At 40.1% G+C, this 26,129-nt stretch overlaps 1 protein-coding gene across 1 annotated transcript in view; it reads right to left on the bottom strand.

The window, feature by feature from the left end:
* Positions 1 to 26,129, bottom strand: part of LOC308097452 (metabotropic glutamate receptor 7-like) — a gene marked incomplete at both ends in the record, with an annotated part of 249,239 nt that overhangs the window by 89,535 nt on the left and 133,575 nt on the right. The window contains one exon of the mRNA XM_080445211.1: positions 21,843 to 22,047. Within this exon, the coding sequence (XP_080301337.1) occupies positions 21,843 to 22,047 (205 nt within the window). The remainder of the gene's footprint in view (positions 1 to 21,842; positions 22,048 to 26,129) is intronic.

Below are 26,129 nucleotides of genomic sequence, written 5' to 3'. Positions count from 1 at the left end.
TGACATAGGAGCGTATTACAAGTATCTATGGGTGGCCAGTAGTACAGACACACGCCAGGGAGAGGATAAACTGTAATTAAAGAAAGGTACTTTCCCGTTTTTGAACGACAGCAGTCCATTACTCTAAGAGGTGATAAACACTAATAATCTAGGGATGAAAAGGAATAAAAAAAAGACAAAATAAATCACAACTAGAATCCACCCAGATGGTACCGATGTTAAATGTTAAATTTGGGTCTTGGCCCATATGGACTAACAGTGCATGTGCATCGCTGCGGGTGGCGTAGCCATTAATTGCAATGCAACTGCAGACACTCAAATGGTGAACATCCAGGGCATGAATTTGAATGTTTTCAATGGGATATATCTCACATAATCTCACAGATTCTTCACAACATAATATTACGTTTCAAAATTAAACAAAAATGCAATGTGGCTTCCCTGTGGATCCCACGCTGATGACGTCATAGTGAAAGATGTGACGGTGGGACGCTGGACCTGAGATTATGAATTCACGAAATGTGGAACATATTCACACAAAAAAGATAATCACAAATGATTCTCACACACACACACACATGGAAAACGCGGCGCTGTAGTCACTGCATTATCAGCTTGCCTGCTGTTGCCAGGGTCATCGCGCCGATAATGTGTTGCTTCGCAACACTGATTGACTGATGTCCAACTAAGTGATATTTGGGCTGATGAAGCTCTGTGCCAGGGACCCGGGGTTATTGTGTTCACAAGGCGTCTCGCCTTACGAACACAATAACCCCGGCAACAACGCTTCCTCAGCCCAAATATGGGTTAGAGTTGAATGAGTTGAATGAAACCTGATCAGCCCAGTGGTTTAGTTTCATTTCACAGTGATCCAGCATATCTGTAGCTGAAAGAGGGAAGGGGAGCGCTTGTTTTTCTTGGAAGCCCCGGCCGTGCGGGGCTTCTAAGCACCGCCCATGTTTGTAGGACAGCGAGTGACTGAGAGGCTGTGGGCGGGGCTTGTAAGGAAAACAAGCGCTCTCCATCCCTCGCAAACCATCTGTGCTGGATTATCGGCTGCGAGGCTAAGTAGCTAGGCTAGCAGTTTACACGGGAAGTTCACAGACTTACTAGCTAAAAGAGGCCAATTCGCACTTAGCACCATACTTGGCAAATCTCCCCCTTTGTCCGTGTCAATTCACTGATGTTTCACAGAAGTGCCAATGGCAGGGCCTCTGAAACTTTGGAATGTCACATTTGTAAGACGTTTTAAGTTTTGTTTCTCTATGTCAGCGGTTCTCAACCCCAAAGTGGGCTCCTGATAAAAAATACTACAAACACACACACACACACACAGCTGAAAAACAAACGCCAAACAAATCCCTCCTAATGCGGGGTGGTTGTATAAAAAAGTTTGGGACGCTATGCGTTTGTTTGGGAAAACACTTCAGATAACTGTGATCACAGACCGAAGCAACAATTAGTTCGAGCCTTTCAAGCAAATCAAACTGGAATGGTATCCGCCGGTCGGTCACCAACCAGAAAATACTCTGTTCCCTCCCTGGTGTGTTCCTTTTGTGTGAAGGCTTTTAAAATGCTAAATATTTGAGCTCTTTACTGAAGGCCCAGGATGAATGCATGTTTGTTTGTTTGTTTGTTTGTTAGGGATCCAGCATCTAAAACATAAACCATAATGCCGTCCTTATTTTTAGCACTAAGCGTTGGCAGGGCATCGCGGGGGAAGATTTATTCTTGATCCTATAAAAACGGCAGCACACAGAAATTACCTCTCACTTGCATACTGCCTATGCAGCAAAACTGGGTGTTAAATTTGAACTCAGACCATACAGGTCCTTATTACACACTCAGAGGCGATTAATTCGCATTAATTTAAACTGCTGTTTGTGTCATATGCAGGGCCGTGCATGACGGATCTGCTTAGGACACAAACAGCAGTTTAAATCATGACATTTTACTTGACGATTAATTGTCATACAAACAACAATTCCACCACTGCTTTTCACTTCAAATGAAAGTAAAGGAAGCAGAGCTACTGGACAGAATGAGATAACACATGGCTTACAGCCAGTGTTGCCATGTCTGCTTAAGCGACTTTAGGCTTCTCTTTCTGTAAAGTTGCTTGTAAATATCGGTAGTTGCGGGTTGCATTTTTTTGGGCTTGTTTCTAAAGTGTAGTCGCTTATTCGGGCTTGCTTCCAAACGTTTTAATTATTATTTAAACCAGTGGTTCTTAAATATTTATCATGTCATGGACCCCCAAATGAATATGTATTTGTCCCTAACCCCCATCTGAAAATGTTTCGTGCCAGGAGCCCCGTACCAGATTTGTGTTAGTATGTTTCAAACATATTCCAAATAGTCCACATTTTATTTCAAGATTTTTTCAAAATAGCAGATCTACAAGCTCACAACGTGTCGCATCGCAACGCCTTGTGAGCTTGTAGATCTGCTATTTTCATATAGTCAATGTATACAGAGTATATATAGGTTTAAAGGTTTAAAGCCTATAGGCTTCTTTTGGGCTTGTTTTCCACGATCCAGTTGCTCATTTCCCTGACAAAATCTGGCAACACTGCTTAGTGCTTACAGCTACTGCAGCCTGAGCTAACCGTATAATCTTCAAAGTTTTGACTTGAGGGATTTTCATATTTCTCAGCTCAAAACACATCGTTGGAAAATATATCAATTGCTTTGAATTAATATATTTCGTTAATAATTAAACCAGCAATAGGAATAATGGAGGATTTGGTCCACCAACATTTAATTAGACTCGCTCAATACAATTATGAAGAAATGGTAAAACATAATACATCACATTTGAGCTCTTATTGGGGGGGGGGGGGGGCAGTTTTAATTATAATTATTACTTTTTATTTCAAAACTGTACATGAACATTGTTCCTTAAACATCTGCTCGCCCCTTTGTTTTAGAACAAGAACAGCAATAAAAAAGTAAGAAAGGATGTTTTGCCTTCAGTCATCTCTGGCTAGACCCCCCCAAAAAAATCACCCTTTTTGTGTATGGAGAGAGACAGGCATCTCAGTGACAATGTGAGCTTGTAGATCTGCTAATTTCAAAAGGATTTGAATACATTTTATACATTTGAAAACTTGTGAAATGGGACAACCCCTGCATAATGAGTACTTTCTACATTTGGTACTTTAAGGTACATTTTGATACCAATACCATGACCTTTTACTCAAGTAAATGTTTAATTCCGGGCTTTTACTGGTAAACAGAGTATTTCTACATTGCAGTATTGATACTTCTACTTAAGTAAAACATTGAGCACTTTTTCCAAGAAGGCCAGCAGCATGTCTTCTATGAAAGCACGACGCGCACCCAAAATAGCAGATCTACAAGCTCAGCACGCGTCCGACGACACAACGATAATAGCCTACCTGAACATCGTTACATTTTCAGTCACAAGATTGTATTAGCTTTATTCCATGTCAGTGACCCAATGGGGGAGGGAGACCTGTGTGGATCCATTAAGATTCTCCCTATAACAAAACTCATGAGAGAAACACAACAATTTCACTCACGCAAGCCTACATTATTTATGCCCGTATCTAGCTTCAAGGATCAAGAGAATCACAAGGGTTTATCTGTCACAGGTACAAGCGGAGGAATGTCGGTGTGGCATATATGTTGGCCCAGTGTGAGCAAAACAAGCAGCATGGTTATTTACAGAGATTTTGTTTTATTTATTACATTTATTTGTTTCCTTTTCCTTTTTTTCTGTCCTTGTCCTTGTTCCAGGGCTCTGACAGCCACAGGGAAACTAAGCGGGGAAAACGCATTGTCACGATACAGTACTGTACTGTACAGTAACGTCTCCTATATGCACAACTACACTTCTAGATGTAGTTCACCACTTAAACCCTATGACCGGAGTCTCCCAAGGGGTCTATATACAAGGCCTCTTTAATATGTTTTTTTTATGTTTTTTTACCTCTACACAACATCTCTTGCTTTTACATCAGCAGTGGTGTAAAGTAACAAGTACATTTACTCAAGTACTGTACTTAAGTACAATTTTGAGATGACTTTACAGGAGTATTACCAATTTTCAATAATTCTACGTGTAATCTCAAAGACAAATGTTGTACTTTTTACTCCACTACAATTATTTGAACACTTTAGTTACTAGTTACTTTGTAGATTTCAGACCTATATAATATATAGGTCAAACATATAATTATGATAAAAAATAATTGGCTACTCTAAAAAGTATATATATATATATATATATATATATATATAATTTTTTTTTTAGAGTAGCCAATTATTTTTTTAACCCAATTTAGTCGTTATGCCAATTGATTCCTCCCCACACGCATTTCTGTGTTGTCACTGCCCTACTGACTCACCTGCCAGTGAGGAGCCCCCACCAGGAGGACTTAGAGCCTTCGTCCTACTCCTCCCGCCCAACACTCCCCGCTGACAGGTGCCGCCCCCCCCAGCCCGTAGGATTACGTGCAATGACCGATATCACCCTCCTCCCCGCCCGGCTTCCCTCCCCCGAACACGGGCCAATTGTGTTCGTGTAGACGCTCGACAAAGCCGGTTGCACCACGGTGGATTCGAACCCACAACCTCCGTGGTGGTGGGTTGGGACTTTAACACTGCGCCACCCAAGCACCTATAAATATATTTTGACTCAAGTACATTTTGAACACTGGACTTGTACTATTTCTACAATAGGGTATTGATACTTTTACTCGAGTAAAAAAAAACGCGAGGGCTCATGTGGTCAGGTCAGGGGAGCTGACGTTTAGAGGTTTCATGTCGGCATGTCATGTTTCTTCACTTACATTAACAGTGATAAATAATGAATCCACCCACGAGATACAGATCGCTCGGTTCAAGTGTCTTCACTGTTATATAGCGCAAATTCAATTACACCGATAACTGAGCAAGATCTGAAAGTGAGGAAGGCACTTGCATGGAGCAGTGGCTCCATGCAAGTGTCTTAATGGGTTCACATACGTGGACGTACTCAAGAAAGACACAGGAGTGCAAAGTGCCGACGAACCTGGCCAAATGTACGGAGAACCGGGACGACTGAAGGAGACGATGGAGGGCTCGTCTGAGGACCACCAAGAGAGATATATCCCTACACTGATGTACCACCTATCCATCCTATTCAAGTTATGAGGGTCTGTATCAGGTCTGTTAACAAAAAGCACTGCCAATTGCCTTTTCTAAATATTGAAATAATGTATTATTTCTCCATGCATACCCATTTGTAAAACCTAGCTGCAACATGTTGTGTGCACACCGTCCTTCCCAGCTGTCCTCCAAACAGACCAAAATGATCATAGTATTAATTTACAGATAATAAAAATAATAATAGCCTCGAGGTAGAAAATGCCAAAACAACAAAATGATCTATGCATAAAGCAATAAGCAATTATGTTCCCAACCGAAGGGAGAAACAAAAATAAAAATATCTTGACTACCTATAATCAAAACAGGACAAAACAAAGTTATAAAAACAAACGATCATCCTCCCCTACAATTATGCTCATAAATATTCACCAAATGTGCAGTAATACCCACAAACCCAGCGCTACCAGTGTCCACAATAATTATAGAGCAATCAGTATTCCATTAACGATAATTACAACCAAATCAAAGTTATGCCTATACCAAATGTGCTACGCAAAGTTTAACCCTATAGCATCCCATATTCTGGGATGAACATACAACACGTTGCGTTGTGTGACCCGTTCAGTGGTGTAAAGTAACTAAGTACGTTTACTCAAGTACTCTACTTAAGTACAATTTTGAGGTACTTTTACTTTACTGGAGTATTTCCAATTTTCAGTACTTTTACTGATCTACTCTACTACATCCCAGAGGCAAATATTGTACTTTTACTCCACTACAATTATTTGAAAACTTTAGTTACTGGTTACTTTATTATTATTACAAAACACACATTACTCACTTCAGCCCTATGTACATTCCGGCCATTTGAAAATAGCCGATCTACAAGTTCACAATGCGTCGCGATGCTACGCATTGTGAGCTTGTAGATCTGCTATTTTCAAAAGATTTTTATTGCATTACATTACATTGCAGTATTGATACTTTTTCTTAAGTAAAGAATGTGAGTACTTTTTCCACCACTGGACCCGCTGTGGGCTTGTAGATCGGCTATTTTCGTCAAATATTCCCACCAGAATACTAGGGATGCTTGAGTTCAAGTGGTTAACCCTTGCTAAAGGATTTTAAGTGGTTAACCACAACAGCAGACAGGTTGGGTGTCAGGAATTGATTGGGTGCATCTGGGACCAGTGGTGTAAAGTAACTAAGTACAGTACAGTATTTCCAATTTTCCAACTTTTACTTCTACTCCACTACATCTCAGAGGCAAATATTGTACTTTTACTCTACAGTTATTTGAAAACTTTAGTTACTAGTTACTTTGTAGATTTTGATTATCATTACAAAACATACATTAACCACTTCAGCCCTATATACATTTGGGCCATTAGAAAATAGAAAGATTTGTATACATTTTATACATTAGAAAACTTGTGAAATGGGACATTCTGCATAATTAGCACTTTCTACTTTTGGTACATTTTGATGCCAATACTTTTGTACTTTTACTCAAGTAAATTTTTAATTCAGGACTTTTACTTGTAACAGAGTATTTCTACAATGCAGTATTGATACTTTTACTTAAGTAAGAAATGTGAGTACTTTTTCCACCACTGAACAACAGAAGGGTTGGGAGTCAGGAATTGATTGGGTGCAGCTGGGACAGCTCATTGACCAATGACAAGGAACCGCAGGCTTCCACATCTGTCATCTGGGAACCAATCAGGACTGGTAGTTGTGGGAAGAAGGTCATTAGATCAAGGGTCGACCTTCTGGGGGGCCGTGGACTCCCAGGGGGTCCGGCCGTCAGGCCGTCACATCGGAAATTACCTTCTGTTTGGACTGTGCGGTAGAGCTCTTCACGGGTCAAAAAAAAACGGTCCAGAACCGAAATGGAAATCTGATCCAATTCCGACCCGTTCAGAAAAAAAAATCCAATAACAAAACCAAACCCGAGTGGACCCGTGACAGTTTCGTCCGATTCCGACCCGTTCCGACCTTTTTTTTTACGGACCCGAACTCTAATTGGACTGGTGAAATTTGTTCCGAAACCCGATTATTTCCGAGATTTTACAGACCCCGACCCTGCAGACACCCCTTCAAAAAAGCGCATATGAAACAATGCAAAAATTAATAAATATGCGCAGAGGTATTAATGTAATATGTGTGACAAAAGGTTTTCTTTGTAAATAAATGTGGACTTTATGAAATAATAGCAGACCTATTGACCACTGACCATTTTATGATTAAAGCTTTGCTTTCACCTCGTTCATTGAGGACAACGGTGTCAGAGGAATCCATGAAGGCACGCCGGTGTTTTCAAATCAGCCTGGCTGGCAGCTGGCTTGCCTTGCAGTACGGTGCGGTGCTCAGTAATTAAGTACATTTACTCAAGTACTGTACTAATAGCCGATCTACAAGCTCACACTGCGTCGCGTCGTTCCGGACTTTTACTTGTAATAGAGTATTTCTACATTGCAGTATTGATACTTTTACTTAAGTAAACACCGCTTGTGCGCATGCATTGCGTAGCTCAACTTTTTTGAGCTACCAGCCTAAAACATCATGCAAGATGCACAGCCTTTCATGTCGCTGCTGCACTAAACCTGATCCCAGGTCAGTCTAAAACATCACACACACGTTAAACAGCACTTGCGTTTGCGTTTTTCTCCACTGATTAGTGCAGCCGCACGCACACGCAGCAGGCATACTACGGGTCTTCTCGGATCCACTCGGGTATTACTCATAATGTTAGACAGACCCGAGTTCCGAGGTAATACTGACCGATTCCGACCCGCCCCCGAGTGATTATGATAAAACACGGATCAGACCCGTACAGGTCTCGGGTCCTCTCAGGTATTTTCGGAATCGGGGGGCCCATGAAGAGCGCTACTGTGCGGGCCCTTCACATACAGTATACTAACATTTAATGTCCAATGGAATAGAGGTGCAACATTTAATCAATACATTAAACTAATTAACTAATTAATTTAGTCAATTATAAAAAATACAATAAAAACTAATTGATTTTGGGGGAAGACATTTTTTCTTTCAAATTTTTTTATATAAAAAATAGCAGATCTACAAGCTCACAACACGTTGTGAGCTTGTAGATCTGCTATTTTTGTGTGACACTGTTGTATGATGAAGTATTAAATAGGGCTTAGGTGGTTAATCAGACTATCCTATTCAAATTGGCTAATGGCCAGCAGGCCACGTCACTCTGACTCAGACATAACCATAAACAAACCCGATACGCCCATATACAGGCAGAACCAGAGCCACATCACCCTGACATAACCGATACGCCCTTATATACTGTAGGCATGTCACTATCACTCAGACATAACCATTAACAAACCCGAATCCCGATATGCCCATATATAGGCATGTCACTATGACTTGTTTCCATGGTGGTCCATAGAGTTACAATCAGTGATGGAAAAAGTACTCAAATGTTTTACTTAAGTAAAAGTATCAATACTGCAATGTATAAGTACTTCATTACAAGTAAAAGTCCGGAACTACATTTTTACTTGAGTAAAGGTACAAAAGTATTGGTATCAAAATGCACTTAAAGTACCAAAAGTAAAATGACTCATTGTGCAAAATGTCCCATTTCACAAGTTCAAAATGTTTAAAAAATCTTTTGAAAATAGCCAATCTACAAGCTTTGTAGATCGGGTATTTTCAAATGGCAGAAATATATATAGGGCTATAAGTGGTTAATGTATGTTTTGTGATAATAATCTAAATCTGCAAAGTAACTAGTATCTAAAGCTGTCAAATAATTGTAGTCGAGTAAAAGCGCAATATTTGCCTCTGAGATGTAGAGGAGTAGAAGTATTGAAAATGGGAAATACTCCAGTTAAGTAAAAATTCCTCAAAAGTGTACTTAAGTACAGTACTTGAGTAAATGTTCAATCCGTGCCTTCAATTGTAGTCCTATATACCAGTGCTAAGTCACACAGGGAATACAGTCATAGTTGGTAGTAAATTGACCAAATATATATTTGAGTCATAGGTAAAACCACTGAATAATACTGAAATGCAGTGGTGAATGAGTTGTTGTTTCACTCGCACGCCCACAGTTAACGTTGCAACATGCTGAAGCACTAGTGAATCTCCTCCATTGCATCCAAATGTACTGTTTTGGTATAATCATCATCAACAACTGCCAGAAAAGAAAATCCATAGGCCACATCATCATCAATCACTTGTCAACAGTGCTGTTAACTAGATTAATGAGCGGAGTTCAGCCAACATGAACGGAATAAACACGACGTCGGAGCTGGAAAAAAAACGACAGACAAAAAAAAGTTCAGGGCAAAGGGATATTTAAACTTTCCAAATCAGATACGTACGTTGTTCTGTACTTTATTAAAGTGTCACGGCATGTCATTTCTATTATTTCGGACTCTTCATGTCTCGAATCATAATAATTCTCCATATTAAAACACCAAGAGCAAAGTGGGATAGGATAGACTGAGTGGATTGACCACGTTATTTATTGCAAAATCTTATAAACAAAAATCTTACAGGGGTCCCTGGCACAAAATATTTTCAAACGCGGTTCAGCGGCCAAATCCATAATCAATTTGGGGGTCCTTGACATGAAAATGTTTAAGAAGCACTCATGGATTGAAAACGATCTATTGAAAAAGGTGAAGATGGAAGACTTCACGGGGCACAAGGCTCTGTAAGTGCCCTTCAAATAGTGCCGAGCATAGCCTGCTTTATGAACGGACACACGGGCCACCTCTATGCACAGCAGCCATATTGGAAAGAAATTGGGCCTCTTCCTTACTTCCTCAACAGGTGTTACCAATAATACTAATTAAGGTTCTGTTCTCCATTCTGGTCAAACAGAGTCAGGGGGCTGATGTTGTGCATGTTGGCTCGCTGGAAACACCAGTGGGTCTCAAAGTGTGGTCCAGGGACCCTCATGGTTCCTTGAGGGGGTTCCAAATGCCCCCTTACGGGTGTGTATAACTCTGAGAGTGTACAAATGGAACCAAATGGACCCTTGCGGGTCCATTTGGTTCCATTTGTACACTCTCAGAGTTATAGGAGTCCTTGAAATTAATTAAAGGTTTGAGAACCACTGTGCTACACGAAATGGAACAGAGCCTTCATTAGAATCATTGGTAACACCTGTGAAGGAAGTAAGGAAGAGGCCCGCTGTATAGCAGACCCTTGTGGATACGCCGACAAATAAAGTAGAATCAGGCCTGTACAGTGATGCGCCCCGGTGGGCTCTTATATCACTGCAGCTCATGCACACTAACACGCATACATAATGTTGTTCGTATCACCACACCTCTGAAACCAGCTGTCTCGTTAGCCTGGGTGTCTGACTGGGAAGTCAGGGTTCAATCCCACCGGCTGAGTCATCTTACCAAAGATTATACGATGGTATACCTAATGCTTCCCTGCTTGGCACTCAGCATCAAGTGTTGGATTGTCCCTGTGACATATAGACTGTTACAAGTGTCATCATGCCCAGTGGGTGTTTCTATACATCATGTAGCATATGCTAGCGTCGTGTCCAGGGGGTGTAGCTTATACATCAAGCTGTACCTCACGCTAAGGAAACAGGAAATAGGCTCCTGACCTATGGACCACATGGGAACCATTGGTTCACTGGGCTACTTAACCCATTAAGACCGGGAACGCATCTGTGTCACCCCCAGAAGCACATATCGAAGTTTAAAATGTTCGCTTTAAAACATATATATTTAAAGATTTTTGCACGATTAAAAAAGAAATAGCAGATCTACAAGCTCATACTGTATGAGCTTGTATATCTGCTATTTTTAAATAACCAAATAAATCTTAAAATGACACAGATGCGTTCTTAGTTGACCCAAATAATTACTTATTTTCTATCAATTACACACCCCATGAAACCTTTAATTCATGGCGATTTTTTTGTTTTTGTCGCATTCCTAAGCCAATAATTTGATGCCCGGCGGAAAGTTAAAGACTCAAAGTTGACAATTTGAGTCTCCTACCGGAGCCGCCACCGGTCATCAAATTACTGGCTTAGGAATGCGACAAAAACAAAAAAATCTCCATGAATTAAAGTTTCCATGGGGTGTGTAATCGTTAGGAAAAAAGTCATTTTGGGGGTGAACTATCCCTTTAATGGATGAATTACTTACTTACACTTCTAAAAGGATTGTGGTGCCCCTGTGTGTCAGGGCCACCAAGGCTATAGTGGCTAAAACCAGGAAGGGAGGCGCAGGGGCGTCACAGGGGGGTACCCTCAGTGGGACTGAGTTACTAGGCATTTTTTTGTATTTTTTAAAGAAAAAAATCATAGGGGGGCCCACAGTGAATCTTTGTCCCCAGGGTCCATAATTTGGTGCTACGCCCCTGAGTGAGGGTTGTGTAGTTTTCACAGTGGTTTGCTCGCATCGCTGAGAATACAAGGTCACAATGTGCTGTGTGATGATGCAACGTGTTGTGAGCTGGTAGAGAACTGCAGGGCATTCATTTACGAAAAAACTAAGGATAAAAAGTTTAGGGAGAAAGTTTCTGCCCGGACAGTGACGATAGTAATAAAGTTTGCAAATGGTGATAGGGCTCTAGTGTCCTGGCTGCCACAGCAGAAAAGAAAAGAACAAAAAAAAAAGCTTGTGAACATTAACTCCTGGACCTTGCCTGAGGACAACCTCCTCCTATACTGATTCCAAAGCTTCTCCGGCCCTCCTACAAGAAGCTGACGCACGCTGGACAAAACACATTAAACTATGATCAAGAAAGTAATCTGCTGAGCACAGATGGAAGTCATGAGATGATTTTTTTTTTTTAAAGTAACAATCAAATCGAATTTGAGAAACCTAGAAGACATATATATGGGTGTACGGCCAAGCCAACAACATAAAGATAATTACAAGAAGCCTCTATGGATATAGGCCTATGGACTGTTTGAAACAATGAAATTTTCCTGAATACAAAATAATAACGTAAAAAAGGGCTGTGTTTTTCCTGGCGGAGCACTTTGGATTATCAAATATATGAAAGCCCAGAGCGCTTCCAAAGCATACAGCGGCTTGTAGGGTTGTGCGTTATTAGCCCAAATAGCCTAACTGAGATAACAGATCAAATAACGGTAAACACGGGATGCCAGAAGAGAATACCAAGAAAAGTCTTTGTCATGCCATTGCTCAGTGGTGGAAAAAGTACTCTTTTCTTACTGAAGTAAAAGTATCAATACTGCATTGTAGAAATACTCTGTTACAAGTAAAAATCCGGAATTCAAAATGTACTTGAGTAAAAGTACAAAAGTATTGGTATCAAAATGTACCAAAAGTAAAAGTACTAAAATGTTTGAAAATAGCATATCTACAAGCTCACAACGCGTCGCGACGCGTTGAGCTTGTAGATCTGCTATTTTCAAATAGCCTAGGTATAAAATAGGGCTGAAGTGGTTAATGTATGTTTTATAATATAATAATTTATGTCTGCGAAGTTACTACTAGTAACTAAAGTTTTCAAATAATTGTAGTGGAGTAGAAGTAAAAGTACAGAAAATTGGAAATACTCCAGTAAAGTAAAAGTACCTCAAAATTGTACAGTACTTGAGTAAATGTAATTAGTTATTTTCCACCACTGCCATTGCTCTAGCAGCAGATCTCAATGTCAGGAGAGTACTGAACCCCAGTACGCGTCAAAGTATCAGATACTCATGGTCAAATATATTACTCAACTACAAGTGAAAGTTAAGTCACAGTTGCACTAATGTGCATGCTACGTTAAAATCAGCTTTAAGTGGTTCACGTATGCTTTGAAATAATAATCTGATTCTTCAAAGTAACTATAAAGTTTTCAAATAATTGCAGTAGAGTAAAATATGAAATATTTGCATCTGAGGTGTAGTGTAGTAGAAGTATAACTCCTACAAACCAAAATAAATAAATATTCAAATAAAGTAAAAGTGCTCCACCAAACACGCTAGCCGCCAAGACATTATTATATTATCATTATTGCAGATATATTCAAGACCGAGGCACTTTTGTATTTCTCCCCCCAAGTCTGCTAAAACATTATTAAACATTTAGCTTTTCTCACATTATTTAAAGTAACTTATTTATATCTCCATATTATGAGACGGACGCCCTCCGCTTCTGTGTGCCGCCTTCTGTCTGTTTCTATACAATGATCAGCCAACAGTCATTAAGACTCACCAGAGTAGGCCTACAGTACTTAAAGGGATAGTTCACCCCCAAAAAAATTCTATCGATTGGTCACCCCATGGAGACTTGAATTCATGGATATTTTTTTGTCATTGTCGCATTCCTAAGCCAATAATTTGATGACCGGCAGCGGTCCTGGTAGGAGACACAAAGAGTCTCCTTTGTGTCTCCTACCGGAACCGCTGCCTACCGGTCCGCTGGTCATCAAATTATTGGCTTAGGAATGCGACAAAAACTAAATAATATCCATGAATTCAAGTCTCCATGGGGTGAATAATCGATAGAAAAACGTTCACAGAGCGGCACAAAGTGACGCGCTGTGAGCTTGTAGATCTGCTATTTTTGAATAGCCAACACGCGTTAAAATCTAAAATGAGTGGTTTCCCGGTTTGAACGGGGTAATCATGTGCTAGATCTCAGCCAGTAACCTCTTCTATACGTAAAGCTTTACCTAAAAGCAGTGGTTGTCGGACAGTTTCATGTCAGGGACCCCAACATATCTATTTATTTGGCTGCGGACTCCCTTCTGAAAAGACGGTTGCAGGGAACCCCTATGAGAGATCTGTTTTGACCATTTCTCCAAACCTTTTGAAAGTAGCCAATCGACAAGCAGGGCCGCAGGAAGGGTAGTTTTTTAGTGAACAGAATCACATTATTAAGAGTTATAAAAATAAATAACCGCAAATAACCACCAAAAACTCGGAAATATCCGCGATTTCTCGCATTTCTCCCAGACGGCTCTGTCGACAAGACCCACAACGCATCGGAGCGTGTGTAAAATAAGTGAGCTTGGACCCCAATAAGAGATGTGTTTTTATGATATTCTTTAACAATTATTCCAAATTGGGATTCTTCAAAATAACCAAAAAAGATGATCGGGTTAAAGTGGTTTGCTGGGGACCCCGGAACCCCCTCAAGGACCCCTGGGGGTCCCTGGACCCCACTTTGAGAATTACTGACCTAAAGCGACCACCCTTAATAAAAACACACTGAAGTTTCCTGCTGAAGTTATAGCAGCTGCAGTGCAATTTTTCGGTTACAAACAGATAAAGTTTTTCTTTACGTGCAGCAGACTACTTTTTTTCTTTTTTTTTAAGGCATTTTTTGGGGCTTTCATTTGGACAGGATAGTAGGCTGACAGGAAATGTGGAGAGAGATGGGGGGGAGACATACAGCAAAGGTCGTCGGGAACGGGAGTCGAACTTGTGACACACTGTCATGCTGGATTACCAGATTATGTGGTATGCGCCTGGACCGCTAGGCCAGCAGACGCCCCCAGCAGACTACTTTTGACGTAGACATTGGACAGCTCCATTTTAGTTGGACGCTAAGCCTACAGTACTGTATGCCTATATATTGTACGTGCCTATGTTAAGCCGCCCCCTTAGGCAACGCTACAGTACTACCTAGTGATGTAATCATTCTGCCTGTCTACATGTTAAGCCCCTGAAACACTGCTAGCATCACACGCCATAGCATCAAAACCTGTGGTGACACGCGCATCAGTGACGCTTGCGTCACCGACGCTTATGCCTGTCTACATGTTAAGCCCCTGAAACACTGCTAGCATCAGACGCCATAGCATCAAAAGTTGTGGTGACATGCACGTTACTGATGCTTATGCCTATGTCTACATGTTAGCCCCTGAAACACTGCGAACATCTGACGCGATAGCATCAAAACTTGTGGTGACACGCATCAGTGACATTATGTCAGTGACACTTTCAGAGTGTCACAGCCTTTACGGAAGTTATCAGCCGTGGCTAATTACAGTGGTATAAAGTAACTAGGTATATTGCCTCAAGTACTGTACTTAAGTAAAATTTTGAGGTACTTTTACTTTACTGGAGTATTTCCAATTGTCTATACTTTTGACTTCTACTCCACTACATCTCAGAGGCAAATATTGTACTTTTACTCCACTACAATTATTTTTTTACTAGTTACTAGTTACAGATATAAATAATATTATAAAACTTTTTTTTTTTTCATTTTATACCTAGGCCGTTTGAAAATAGCCGATCTACAAGCTCACAACACGACGCGTTGTGAGCTTGTAGATCGGCTATTTTCAAACATTTTAGTGCTTTTACTTTTGGTACTTTAAGTACATTTTGATACCAATACTTTTGTACTTTTCCTCAAGTACATTTTGAATTCCGGACTTTTACCTGTAACAGATCATTTCTACATTGCCGTATTGATACCTTTACCGAAGTAAAACATTTGAGTACTTTTTTTTCACCACAGGCTATAATTATCTAGTTGGTCATAATAGATAAGCCCCAGCCCCCAGTGGCCTGGCCTGCTATTGATAACCAGGCAGTTATGCATGGTTACTGCAGGCGATGTCTAATACCACTGTCTGGACTCACACATGCACTTTTCTTTCCCCCCCATCGGTTCACAGAGCAGCACGAGGCACAATGATGATCGATCACCTTTGCTCTCTCCCATTATTAACCCCCTTCAGACCGGGGGACGCATCTGTGTCATTTTAAGATTTTTTGGGGCTATTCAAAAATAGCAGATCTACAAGCAACAAGCTTGTAGAATCTTTGAATATATATATATTTTTAAAGCGAACATTTTTAACTCAAATCTTTTCTTCTGGGGGATTCTAAAAATGTCTTCTAAGGGACCAGTCGAAATTTACATAAGGGGGGGCATGGAGGAAATGTATGTGCCCTGATCTAAAATGCCATGACCCTCCCTTTGACAAAAAAAAAAATCAATGACCCTCCCCAAGTGATTACAAAAAAAAGAGTAACCCTCCCCGCCTAGAAGTGTCACGATATATTGTGTCACGATATAGCCTATCGTGGTATTAAAATGTGATGATAGGTATTGTCATGATGTCATACTGTATCGTAATATTTTTTTAATTGTTTTTTTAATAAAAAAAAAACACTTTCTTTTTTTTTGCCGGTGAAAGTTAGGAGTTTTTACTGTATGATATGAAATGTAAAGCTTATCATAATCATAGTAATTATTAATCATGTCCTCCATCATATTCAAGGTATTTTGGAGAGAAATGAAACAGACTCCAGTCAGTCACTTTCAGTTTAAAGCACTGCAGAGGGGAGGTGTTGTGTGTCAGCTGATGCTCGTTGACGCTCGTTAATGTGACATGCATCTGCACTCTCAAATAGGCCTTCATCTAATCTAAGATTGTATTATACTGTATCTGGTATTATAGATTTTTTTTAGCTGTTGGAAATAACTAGGCTGCACTTGGTTGGTAAAGTCCAGATGACAAAAATATGAGGTTTGTGGAATTTATAGTTATGCAGTCTTATATTATATTATATTTGTTATATTAGTGTCTATCTATCCTCTGAAACAATGGGTTTATAGTTAGTGAGAACTTCACTTCTCCATTAAGCTTGCACAAATGTATTTATTTATACAAAGCACTTTGTAATTGTTTCTAACTTGCTTTATAACGTTATTTATAAGATGATGGCCAATGTTGATGATACATGAGAAAATAACATTAATAATATATCATATCGATATCATGCCCAACATCATGTATCGTATTGTGAAATTCTTGACACCCCTAACCCTCCCCATCAAATACAACATGACATTTAAAACTGATATGTCCAATGTTTTGCTTTCTACATTGATTAGAACATTGCTGTACTGTAGTCAGTCTTGCTAAATGCACAGTGTATCTGTAGTAGTGGTAGCAGAATGGATAGTGTTCTCATCTTACATGTGGGAAACCCATTGAATCCTGGTCAGATTGAAGAAAGTTGAATATTTGGTAACCAGTAGTTTAAAACTTTTGTCACTCTGCCCTTTTAATTATCAACTACAGTGACTACAACTACACTGTTGCCTACATAAAACAAATTAGGCAATCAATTATGGCCTGATGCTTCTGGTTTTACTTGTGGAGCTAGGCATCTATACACAACAGTCCATATAGATCCACATTAATCACATGCACAGAATTACTTCAAATGATTATGAATATCCAGTTATAGTAGGCCTATTTATAATGCATCTCTCCAATAACGCCTGTTGAAGTTTTGCTTAATTGTTCAACCACCATCGTTAAGACGCTGAATAGATTTGACTGGGTCGTTCACACTCGCTGTGCGTTGATGGCTTGTTAACGACCGTCATTGATTCTAAATAGACAAGGTGTTACTTGATTTGAATTCTTTGTATCCTTTGAAATGGAGAGGGGTCATTGACCACTGTTCTGCTGTACTAAAAAGGTATATAAAAAACGGACTATTTTATCAATTCAAAATTGCATGACCCTCCCTTGGATTCAAAGTAAAATTAGCTGACCCTCCCTTGGACCAAAATTAGAAAGGCATGACCCTCCCCTATTTTCCTCCATGCCCCCCCTTATGTAAATTTCGACTGGTCCCTAAATAAAAAAAAAAGTTTATTTTATTTTTACTATGTTGCTATAATATCAGTGGTTCTCAAACTTTTTTCATGTCAAGGACCCCCCAAAATGTTGTTCCAGGGACCCCCCTCCCAGAAGCAAAGATTTGAGTAAAAAATGTTGGCTTCAAAAGCATATATACATTCAAAGATTTGCACACATTTTCATGATTTAAAAAAGGAAGCACCGAGCTTGTATATCTGCTATTTTTGAATAGCCCAAAGTATAAAATAATGGTTAAAGTGGTTACACACAGATGCGTTCCCGGCTTTAATGGGTTAATGTTTGAATGTGCGCTCAGACTCATTCAGAGGCAGTAAGCCAGGGTCACTCTTCATCTCTGACCCTTTTTGCTTATTGTAATCTCAGAACCGTTTCCGCCAGGTCGACCTGCCGGCAGTGGTGGAGAGTAATATAAGTACATGTATAGTGCTGTGCTTGAGAACAATTTTCAAGGTACTGAGTACTTCAATTTATTGATTCTTTATACTTCTACTACACTAGGCAAATGTACTTTTTACTCCAGTACATTTATTTGACAAATTGACCTAGTTACTTTGCAGATTTGGATTATTGCTAACTAATACAAAATCTTCAGGAATTGTCCTAAATAGCAGATCTACACGCTCACAAAGCATCACAATGCGACACATTGTGAGCTTGTAGATCGGATATATTCGAATAGCTTAAGTGGTTGGCGATCAATAATTATTGTCCAACAACATAAATATGATTCTGGGCATTCTGCATATCAAGTATTTTTACTTTTGCGACATTAAAGGCATACTAGGTAACGTTTTCAACAAAACTAAAGTTAAATTGTATATCTTTTGTGAGTGGCAAAAGTTTCACAACACCCACTCCATGAATTTCACCCCCGGAAGCCTTTTATTTATATATTTTCTATTGAACGTGTACGGGGGGGACTTTCCAGGGAAAATGACGTTCCTGGCCAACGTCATGACGTCGTCCAGGAACTAGCGCAACGGTTTCCTGTTTGGCCAGGAACTACCGCGCTAATAACAAAAAGGAACCTCACGCTGATTTTAAGAGAATGTAGGATTGGAAGATCGAAAAAGAACAGAAAAAGAAAGCACAGCTCACGGTAACTAATGCTCCACTGGCTAAGAGAAACGATCCGTAGATAGTATAAAACAATTAAAAGATCGCTTTTTGAAACGCTTCCGGCTTCCGGTGAAAACGAATGGAATTCTGGGTAATCGAGGACTACGGAAATTGTATGCAGTGACGGTAGTGACCAGCAGAGGTTGCTAAAAATCGTTATTTGTGATTCTGCATTGTACAACTTTAAGTATATTCTTATGCCAATACGTACTATGACTTGAGCTAAACTTTAATACAGGACTTTTACTTTTAACAAATTATTTTTACACTGAGATATTGCTATACTTTTACTTAAGTCCAATATAGCCGAGTACTTCTTCCACCTTTGCTGGCCTGTGGTTTAATGAATCTTCAGCTTCTGTGGGAGAACACCTGAGTCGTGTATAGATGTGTGTGTGTGTGCGTGTGCGTGTGCGTGCGTGTGTGTGCGCGTGTGCGTGTGTGTGTGTGTGTGTGCGTGTGTGTGTGTGTGTGTGCGTGCGTGTGAATTACTTGTCTGTCGAGTTATAGGTCACACTCTCTCCTTTCCTCTTTTCATTGATTTCCATTGCTTTTGGGTGGGGCTCTACGGTGTGATCGACCAGTCGCTACCACAGGAGCCCAGGATAGAAGCATAGCAATGTGCAGTGGTGGAAAATGTACTCAATTTTTGTACTAGTACTACTACTTGTAAAGGTATCAATACTGCAATATAGAAATATTCTGTTGCATGTAAAAATCCGGAATTCTAAATTTACTTGAGTAAAAGTACAAAAGTATTGGTATCAAAATGTACTTTAAGTACCAAAAATAGTAGCCTACTCATTATGCAGAATGTCCCGTTTCACACGTTTTCAAATGTAAAAAATGTATACAAAAATCTTTTGAAAAGTATTGAAAAATGTAAATACTCAAGTAAAGTAAAAGTACCTAAAAACTGTACTTAACTCTTAAACTGCCAGGGTTTTTCAAAAATAGTACTACAAAACTGCCAGCAGTTTACATGGTAAAACACACGTTTATTTTTTAACATTGAAGTGAATGGAGCAGCAACTTTTTGGAAAATGTTATCTCCTGGTTCTTTGTGAAGAACGGAAAAACCAAAGAAATAAAGAATAATTTTATATATATATATATATATATATATATATATATATATATATATATATATATATATATATATATATTTATTTTTTTTAACGTTTATAAACGTGTTTTGACAGGCAGAGAGTTAAGTACAGTACTTGAGTAAATATACTTAGTTACTTTCCACCACTGGCAATGTGTACGTCCAGCTTCACACTCTCGTCCAAATATGGGCACTTCCGGGGCTACAAAAATCCAAATGATCAAAATGTCGAACTCAAGGCTTCAAAATGAGATTCCACAATCCCACCTACTGGAGTAAAACCGGGAGATGATCTACCACCAACCCCCCATTTGCTCTTTATTATGTCAATGACATGGCTTTGGAAAATAAATCTACTGGAGATTGTAGGAGATTTAAACATAAGCAAATGATATATGTGAATGATATAATTATGATGGTAGAAACTGAGAATATGTTGTTGAACGTGGGTTATGCATGATTCTCTTTTCGTAGACTACTGATAAATAAAGAGAAAGCACAGATTGTAGAAATAAGGGACTACAGAGAGGCTCCTTTAGTTGTTTTTTTATAAGGAGATTGCTCGCTCATGCTGCAACAATGACAAGTATCTTGGGTTAATAATAGGTGAACAGAAAAATAAGGAAGGATTCAATGTCATTGCAGACTCTACTTAGAGCAGTAATCAATAAGATGAAAATGTTTTTAAGAATCCTGGATATTCGACCTTTTCTATGAATCCCGTGTTCGATCGGTAATGGACTAGTTGTATGCCTCTCGTACATGGCATGGGGGGCTTCTTGGCTTCTTTTCATTTGAGGAAGCCTATTTTACTTTCTGAGTCACCTCTCTTCTTCCGTCTTCATTCTTCAATATGAAAGGGAAAAGTGAAGAAATGAATTTCCCCCGGACAGTTTTTTCAATGTTAGTTCCAAGCCCCCAGAACCCATTGTTTGCATTGAAGCGAATTGTACATGCTGGCCATTCATAGGTACTGCAGTTGGGGACATTAACGAGCGAAAACGGTTTCGACCAATGGGCTCGACTCACGAGCTTGCGCACGAGCTTGCGCACGAGCTTGCGCACGAGCTTGCGCAGTCCCATTTTCCCCTGTTGTCATTTCAAAGGACTGGCACTAAGGAACGCGGATCGGATTGTCATAACCATGTAACCATACAACCATGTAAAATGGTAAATGGTGCATTTATATAGCGCTTCTATCCGAAGCGCTTTACATTGATTGTGCCATTAACCCATTCACACACACATGTAACCATGTAACCATGTAACCATGTAACCATTGTATAACCATGCCACTCACGGTTGTGTGACTAAATATAAAAATCAAGCTTTAAGGGTTTGACCTGTCTCCTAGCAACATGAGAGCGTTTGGAAGCAATGCTCCCGATTAACCCATTAAAAACTGGAAAAGCAGCTGTTTCATTTGAGACATTTTTTTTCATTTTGAAAAAAATAGCAGATGTACAAGCTCACAGCGCGTCACTTCGTGCCGCGCTGCGAGCTTGTAGATCTGCTATTTTTGAAAAATCGTGAAAATGTTTGCAAATATTTGAATATATATATATATATATTCTTTTTTTTAAACGAATTGTTTTTGCTCAAATCTTTGCTTCTGGGGGTCCCTGGAACTAAATACTTTAAGATGGGGGTCCGCAGCCAACTACATATAATTTTGGGGGTCCTTGACATGAAAAGTTTGAAAATCACTGATATTATACAGCAACATTTCTTTTCAATTTTCAGAAAACTGTTAGGATTTAGAAGACATTTGTAAAATCGGCCTCAGGTCTTAATGGGTTAATGTTTAAACCACGCGTGATGTGACGTGTGGGCGGACAGACAGACAGACAGACAGACGGACAGACGGACACAGCGGTGCCACTCACCGTTGAAGCTGCCGTTACGGATGTACTTGAGCAGCGTCTTGCCCTCGGCGGTCTCCATTTCTTGGCACACGCCCGGGTGGTCCGGACACAGGTCTCTGTGCATGTTGTGCAGAGCGTGGGCCATGGCGTACACGGCGTCGATCACGAACTGGACCTTCCCCTCCTGCTCGTACTTTGAGTCGATCCCAATGCGCTCTTGGCCTGGGAGGATGGGGGGGGGGGGGGGGGGGCAAGTCAAGAGTACAAGTCAATCACAACTGTGGGTTATAAAGCAAGGGTTCCCAAACTGGGGATCGGGACCCCAAGGGGGCGGGGGGGGGGGTCGCCAAATGATTTTGAGGAGTCCCCAGATGATTAGCTTAATGTGCAACATTGTTTTCTCACTCAACAGTAAATAAACCAACATACAGTATAAGTGTATACTATACATCTGCAAATTTGTCACAAGTGACAATTTAAGGACTTTTAAGACCTTTTTAAGGAAAAAAAATTACTAATATTAAGACCATTACTACGTCAAAAATAACCAACAAACAATACAAAAACTGGTCAACCATTGGCCAAATTGTCAAATATTACCCAGGAAAGAGGCAAACATTGTGAAAATAGCCGCTCTACAATCTATTTTCACAATAATTATCTGTGGAACCGAGTCAAACTAAATGGAATGCCTCAACTCCTACCATTCCAAGTGCTTGTCAGGGTGGGGGGTCCCCAGTTCAAATATGATTATTTTGGGGGTTCACGACTTGAAAAGTTCGGGAACCCTTGGGTTCAGTAAGTGATTGTTGTTGTTGTTAAAATAAGTGGTATAACTATTTTGATAGTAATCGTTGTCATACAGTGTTTGTGGGTTTCCCTGGTGTCTCCCAGTTCTTTAGGAAACAGAACATACTTTTTCAGGTCAGGCTACCAATTTGATCCAAACAAGATCGAGAATTCAAAACAGGATAACAGGATAAACAGGTGGACTTGGATGTGATGAAACAGAGAAATGAGCAGCAGACACATTTGGAACTGGAACAGTTCAAAATCAAACCTGACAAATGCGTTCTCTTCTGATATGGACTACATTTGCAACCGACCTGAAAATGTATTATCTGTTTACTGGAGTACAAGTCAATCACAACTGGGTTAAAGGTAAGTGATTGTGTGATTGTTAAAATAAGTGGTAAATAACTGTATGCTGATAGTAATCATTGACATTGCTCAGTAACAGGGGTTTCCCCCGTCTCCCCAGTTCATTTAAGAAACAGGAAATACTTTTTTTAGGTCAGGATATCAATTCGTTCCAAACAAGATGGAGAAGTCATACACAGTATGCAGGATAAACAAGTGAAATTGGAAGTGATGAAACTAAGAAATGAGCAGCAGACGCATTTGGAACTGGAACACTGCCAAATCCAACCGGATAAATTAGTTCCTGATTGGATGGAATTTTCTGTTTCAGCATGGAGCTGGAGAGACAGAGAGACCATTTTACTGAACAAACACTGAGGATGACATCTTCATCTTCGTCACACACCACACCAGAGATGTAGGCCATACGACTAAGATGAAGATCAATTGGCCCAAAAATTGCCGATCTGCGAGCTCACAATGCGTCGCGTCCACAGCGCGCTGTGAGCTTGCAGATCGAATTGCCACTCATCAGTGGTGGAAAAGGACTCAAAATGTACTTGAATAAAAGTACAAAAGTATTGGAATCAAAGTGTACTTAAAGTACCAAAAGTAATCACTATGCAGAATGTCACATTTCAAGTTTTCAAATGTATGAAAATCTTTTGAAAATAGATCGATCTACAAGCTCGATGCGACGCATTGTGAGCTTGTAGATCGGCTATTTTCAAATGGCCAAAATGTATATAGGGCTGAAGTGGTTAGTGTACGTTTTGTAATACTAATACAAATCTACAAAGTAACTATTAACTAAAGTTTTCAAATAATTGTAGTGGAGTAAAAGTACAACATTTGCCTCTTAGATGTAGTGGTAGTAGTAGTACAGTACTTGAGTAAATGTACTTAGTTACTTTACACCACTGCCACTTATAGTCATCACATTCTGTCAGCAGTGTCGAGTGGATGTGACTATACCAGTGGTTCTCAGAGTGGGGTCCGGGGACCCCAGGGTTGCTTGAAGGGTTTCCAAAGGGTCCCCAGCCAAATTAGTTGACATATAGCATCAAAAGCTTACTTAATTTTTTATCCCACGATTTTGTAACACATTTTTCACCATGCAGTGCCAATGCCTAAGCTTGTAATCCTGGGTGCTAATCTCCTGCCAGCCTGGGGAGAGCCCTGAACTGAGCTCATGCTTCCTTCAACGCATGAGGAGTGAGCAGGCCGCTTCTTATCACCTTACAGGGGGAGTAGGACGTACTGTAGCGCGTGGAAGGAACACGTTATTCCATCCAGTTCCTTTCTCCTCCATCAGGCGCCTCGGCTGACCAGGGGGAGGCAGTATAGAGACCAGGATTTCTGCATGTTTTTTTGTGCGGGTACCTACCCTAGAGCAGTGGTTCTCAAACTTTTTCATGTCAAGGACCCCCAAATTGACACTTATTAGCCCGCGGACCCCCATTTGAAAAGATATGCCAGGGACCCCCACAAGAGAAGATTTTTATGGCTCTAGCAGTGATTCTCAACCATTTTAATTTCAAGGACCCCCAGTTTGACATGCATTAGGCTACGGACCCCCATTTAATGGCATTTCTATCTCTAGGACCCCAATTTATATTGTAAAATCTATGTTAATGTAACTCTGAGAGTGTACCCATAAGGGTCCATTTGGTTCCTAACTATCCATCATTTAGCTGGGGACCCCCTGGAACTCCCTCAAGGACCCCTGGGGGTCCCCGGACCCCACTTTGAGAACCAATGCCCTAGGAGACATGGGGAGAACATGCAGACTCCACACAGAAAGGCCCTTTCGGCCCGGACGGTTGGCGTGACAGCGTGTCGCGGGTTCGACTGCCGATCCCGACGGCCTTTTTCTGCATGTCACTCCCTATCTCTCTCCCTATTTCCTGTCAGCCTACTGTCCCATCTATAAAGGCATAAAAGCCAAAAAATAAATCTATATCTATAATAAAAAGAAAGGCCCTTTCGCCAACCCCAAACAATCAGCACTTTTAACTTGTTAATTTTTTTTATTTTTGGTCACCCTATAATTTTATATGAATTGTGATTTTGTGTTAGAGGTTAGTACACCAAAAAGGGCATAGTAGGAAAGTAGTGGAGCGCTTTTGCTGTATTCATGCATTTCCAAGTGAAAAAGCTCGACTGTGAGACAAGACTCAGCTGTGAGACAAAAGTGATTTCTAGCAGAAAAAAAGCGTCAGATTGGGTTAGGGTGGAGCACTGCGGAGTCATACAGTAAGCACTGTCAGACCAGGGCAATTCAATTCGTCACATCTGCCAGGAGACGAAGATCACAATGAACTTTTCTGTGGCACTCTGCTTCGGCGACTTCACGCCGTTTCATCTCCTCCCCTCCAGTATACTTTGCCCTTTTCACTACAGGCCGCCATAACCCATTAAGACCGGGAAACGCACCTGTGTGTCATTTTATAGATTTCTTTGGGCTATTCAAAAATAGCAGATATACAAGCTCATAGCGAGGCACCATTTTCACAATACAAAATCGTGAAAATGTGTGCAAATCTTATATATTGTGTTCAATTGTTATATATTTTTTTAAAGCTAACATTTGTAACTCAAATCTTTGCCTCTGGGGATTCTAAAAATGTCTTCTAATTCCTAACAGTTTTTTTTTTAAACGTATGTTGCTATAATCAGTGGATCTCAAACTTTTTCATGTCAAGGACCACCCAAAATGATATGTATTTGGCCGCGGACCCCCATCTCAAAATATGTTGTTTCAGGGACCCCAGAGAAGCAAAGATTTGAGTAAAACAATTTCGCTTTAAAAAATATATATTCAAAGACTTGCAAAAATGTTCCTGATTTTTCTAAAATAGCAGATCTACAAGCTCATAGCGTTGCACTCGGTGCTGCGCTATGAGCTCGTATATCTACTATTTTTGATTAACCAAATAAATCTAAAATGACAGAGATGCGTTACAGGTCAAAAGGGGTTAAAGGCTTGTGTCCTGCTTGAATGAATTATGTACAACCTCTGCCGGATTTGTACTTTTTTAAATATATATAGCACATTTAGAAATTGCTGACGTGAACATATTTTGTCATTAAGCTTAGCATAAGGAAGCTGAATTCAGTCATTTGAAAAATTAACTGGAGTAGGATGGATTATACCACCGAGA

The sequence above is a fragment of the Gymnoscopelus braueri genome (assembly GCF_963280865.1).
Source record: "Gymnoscopelus braueri genome assembly, chromosome: 12".
Lineage (NCBI taxonomy): Eukaryota > Metazoa > Chordata > Actinopteri > Myctophiformes > Myctophidae > Gymnoscopelus > Gymnoscopelus braueri.
This window is presented reverse-complemented; position numbering and strand designations above follow the sequence as displayed.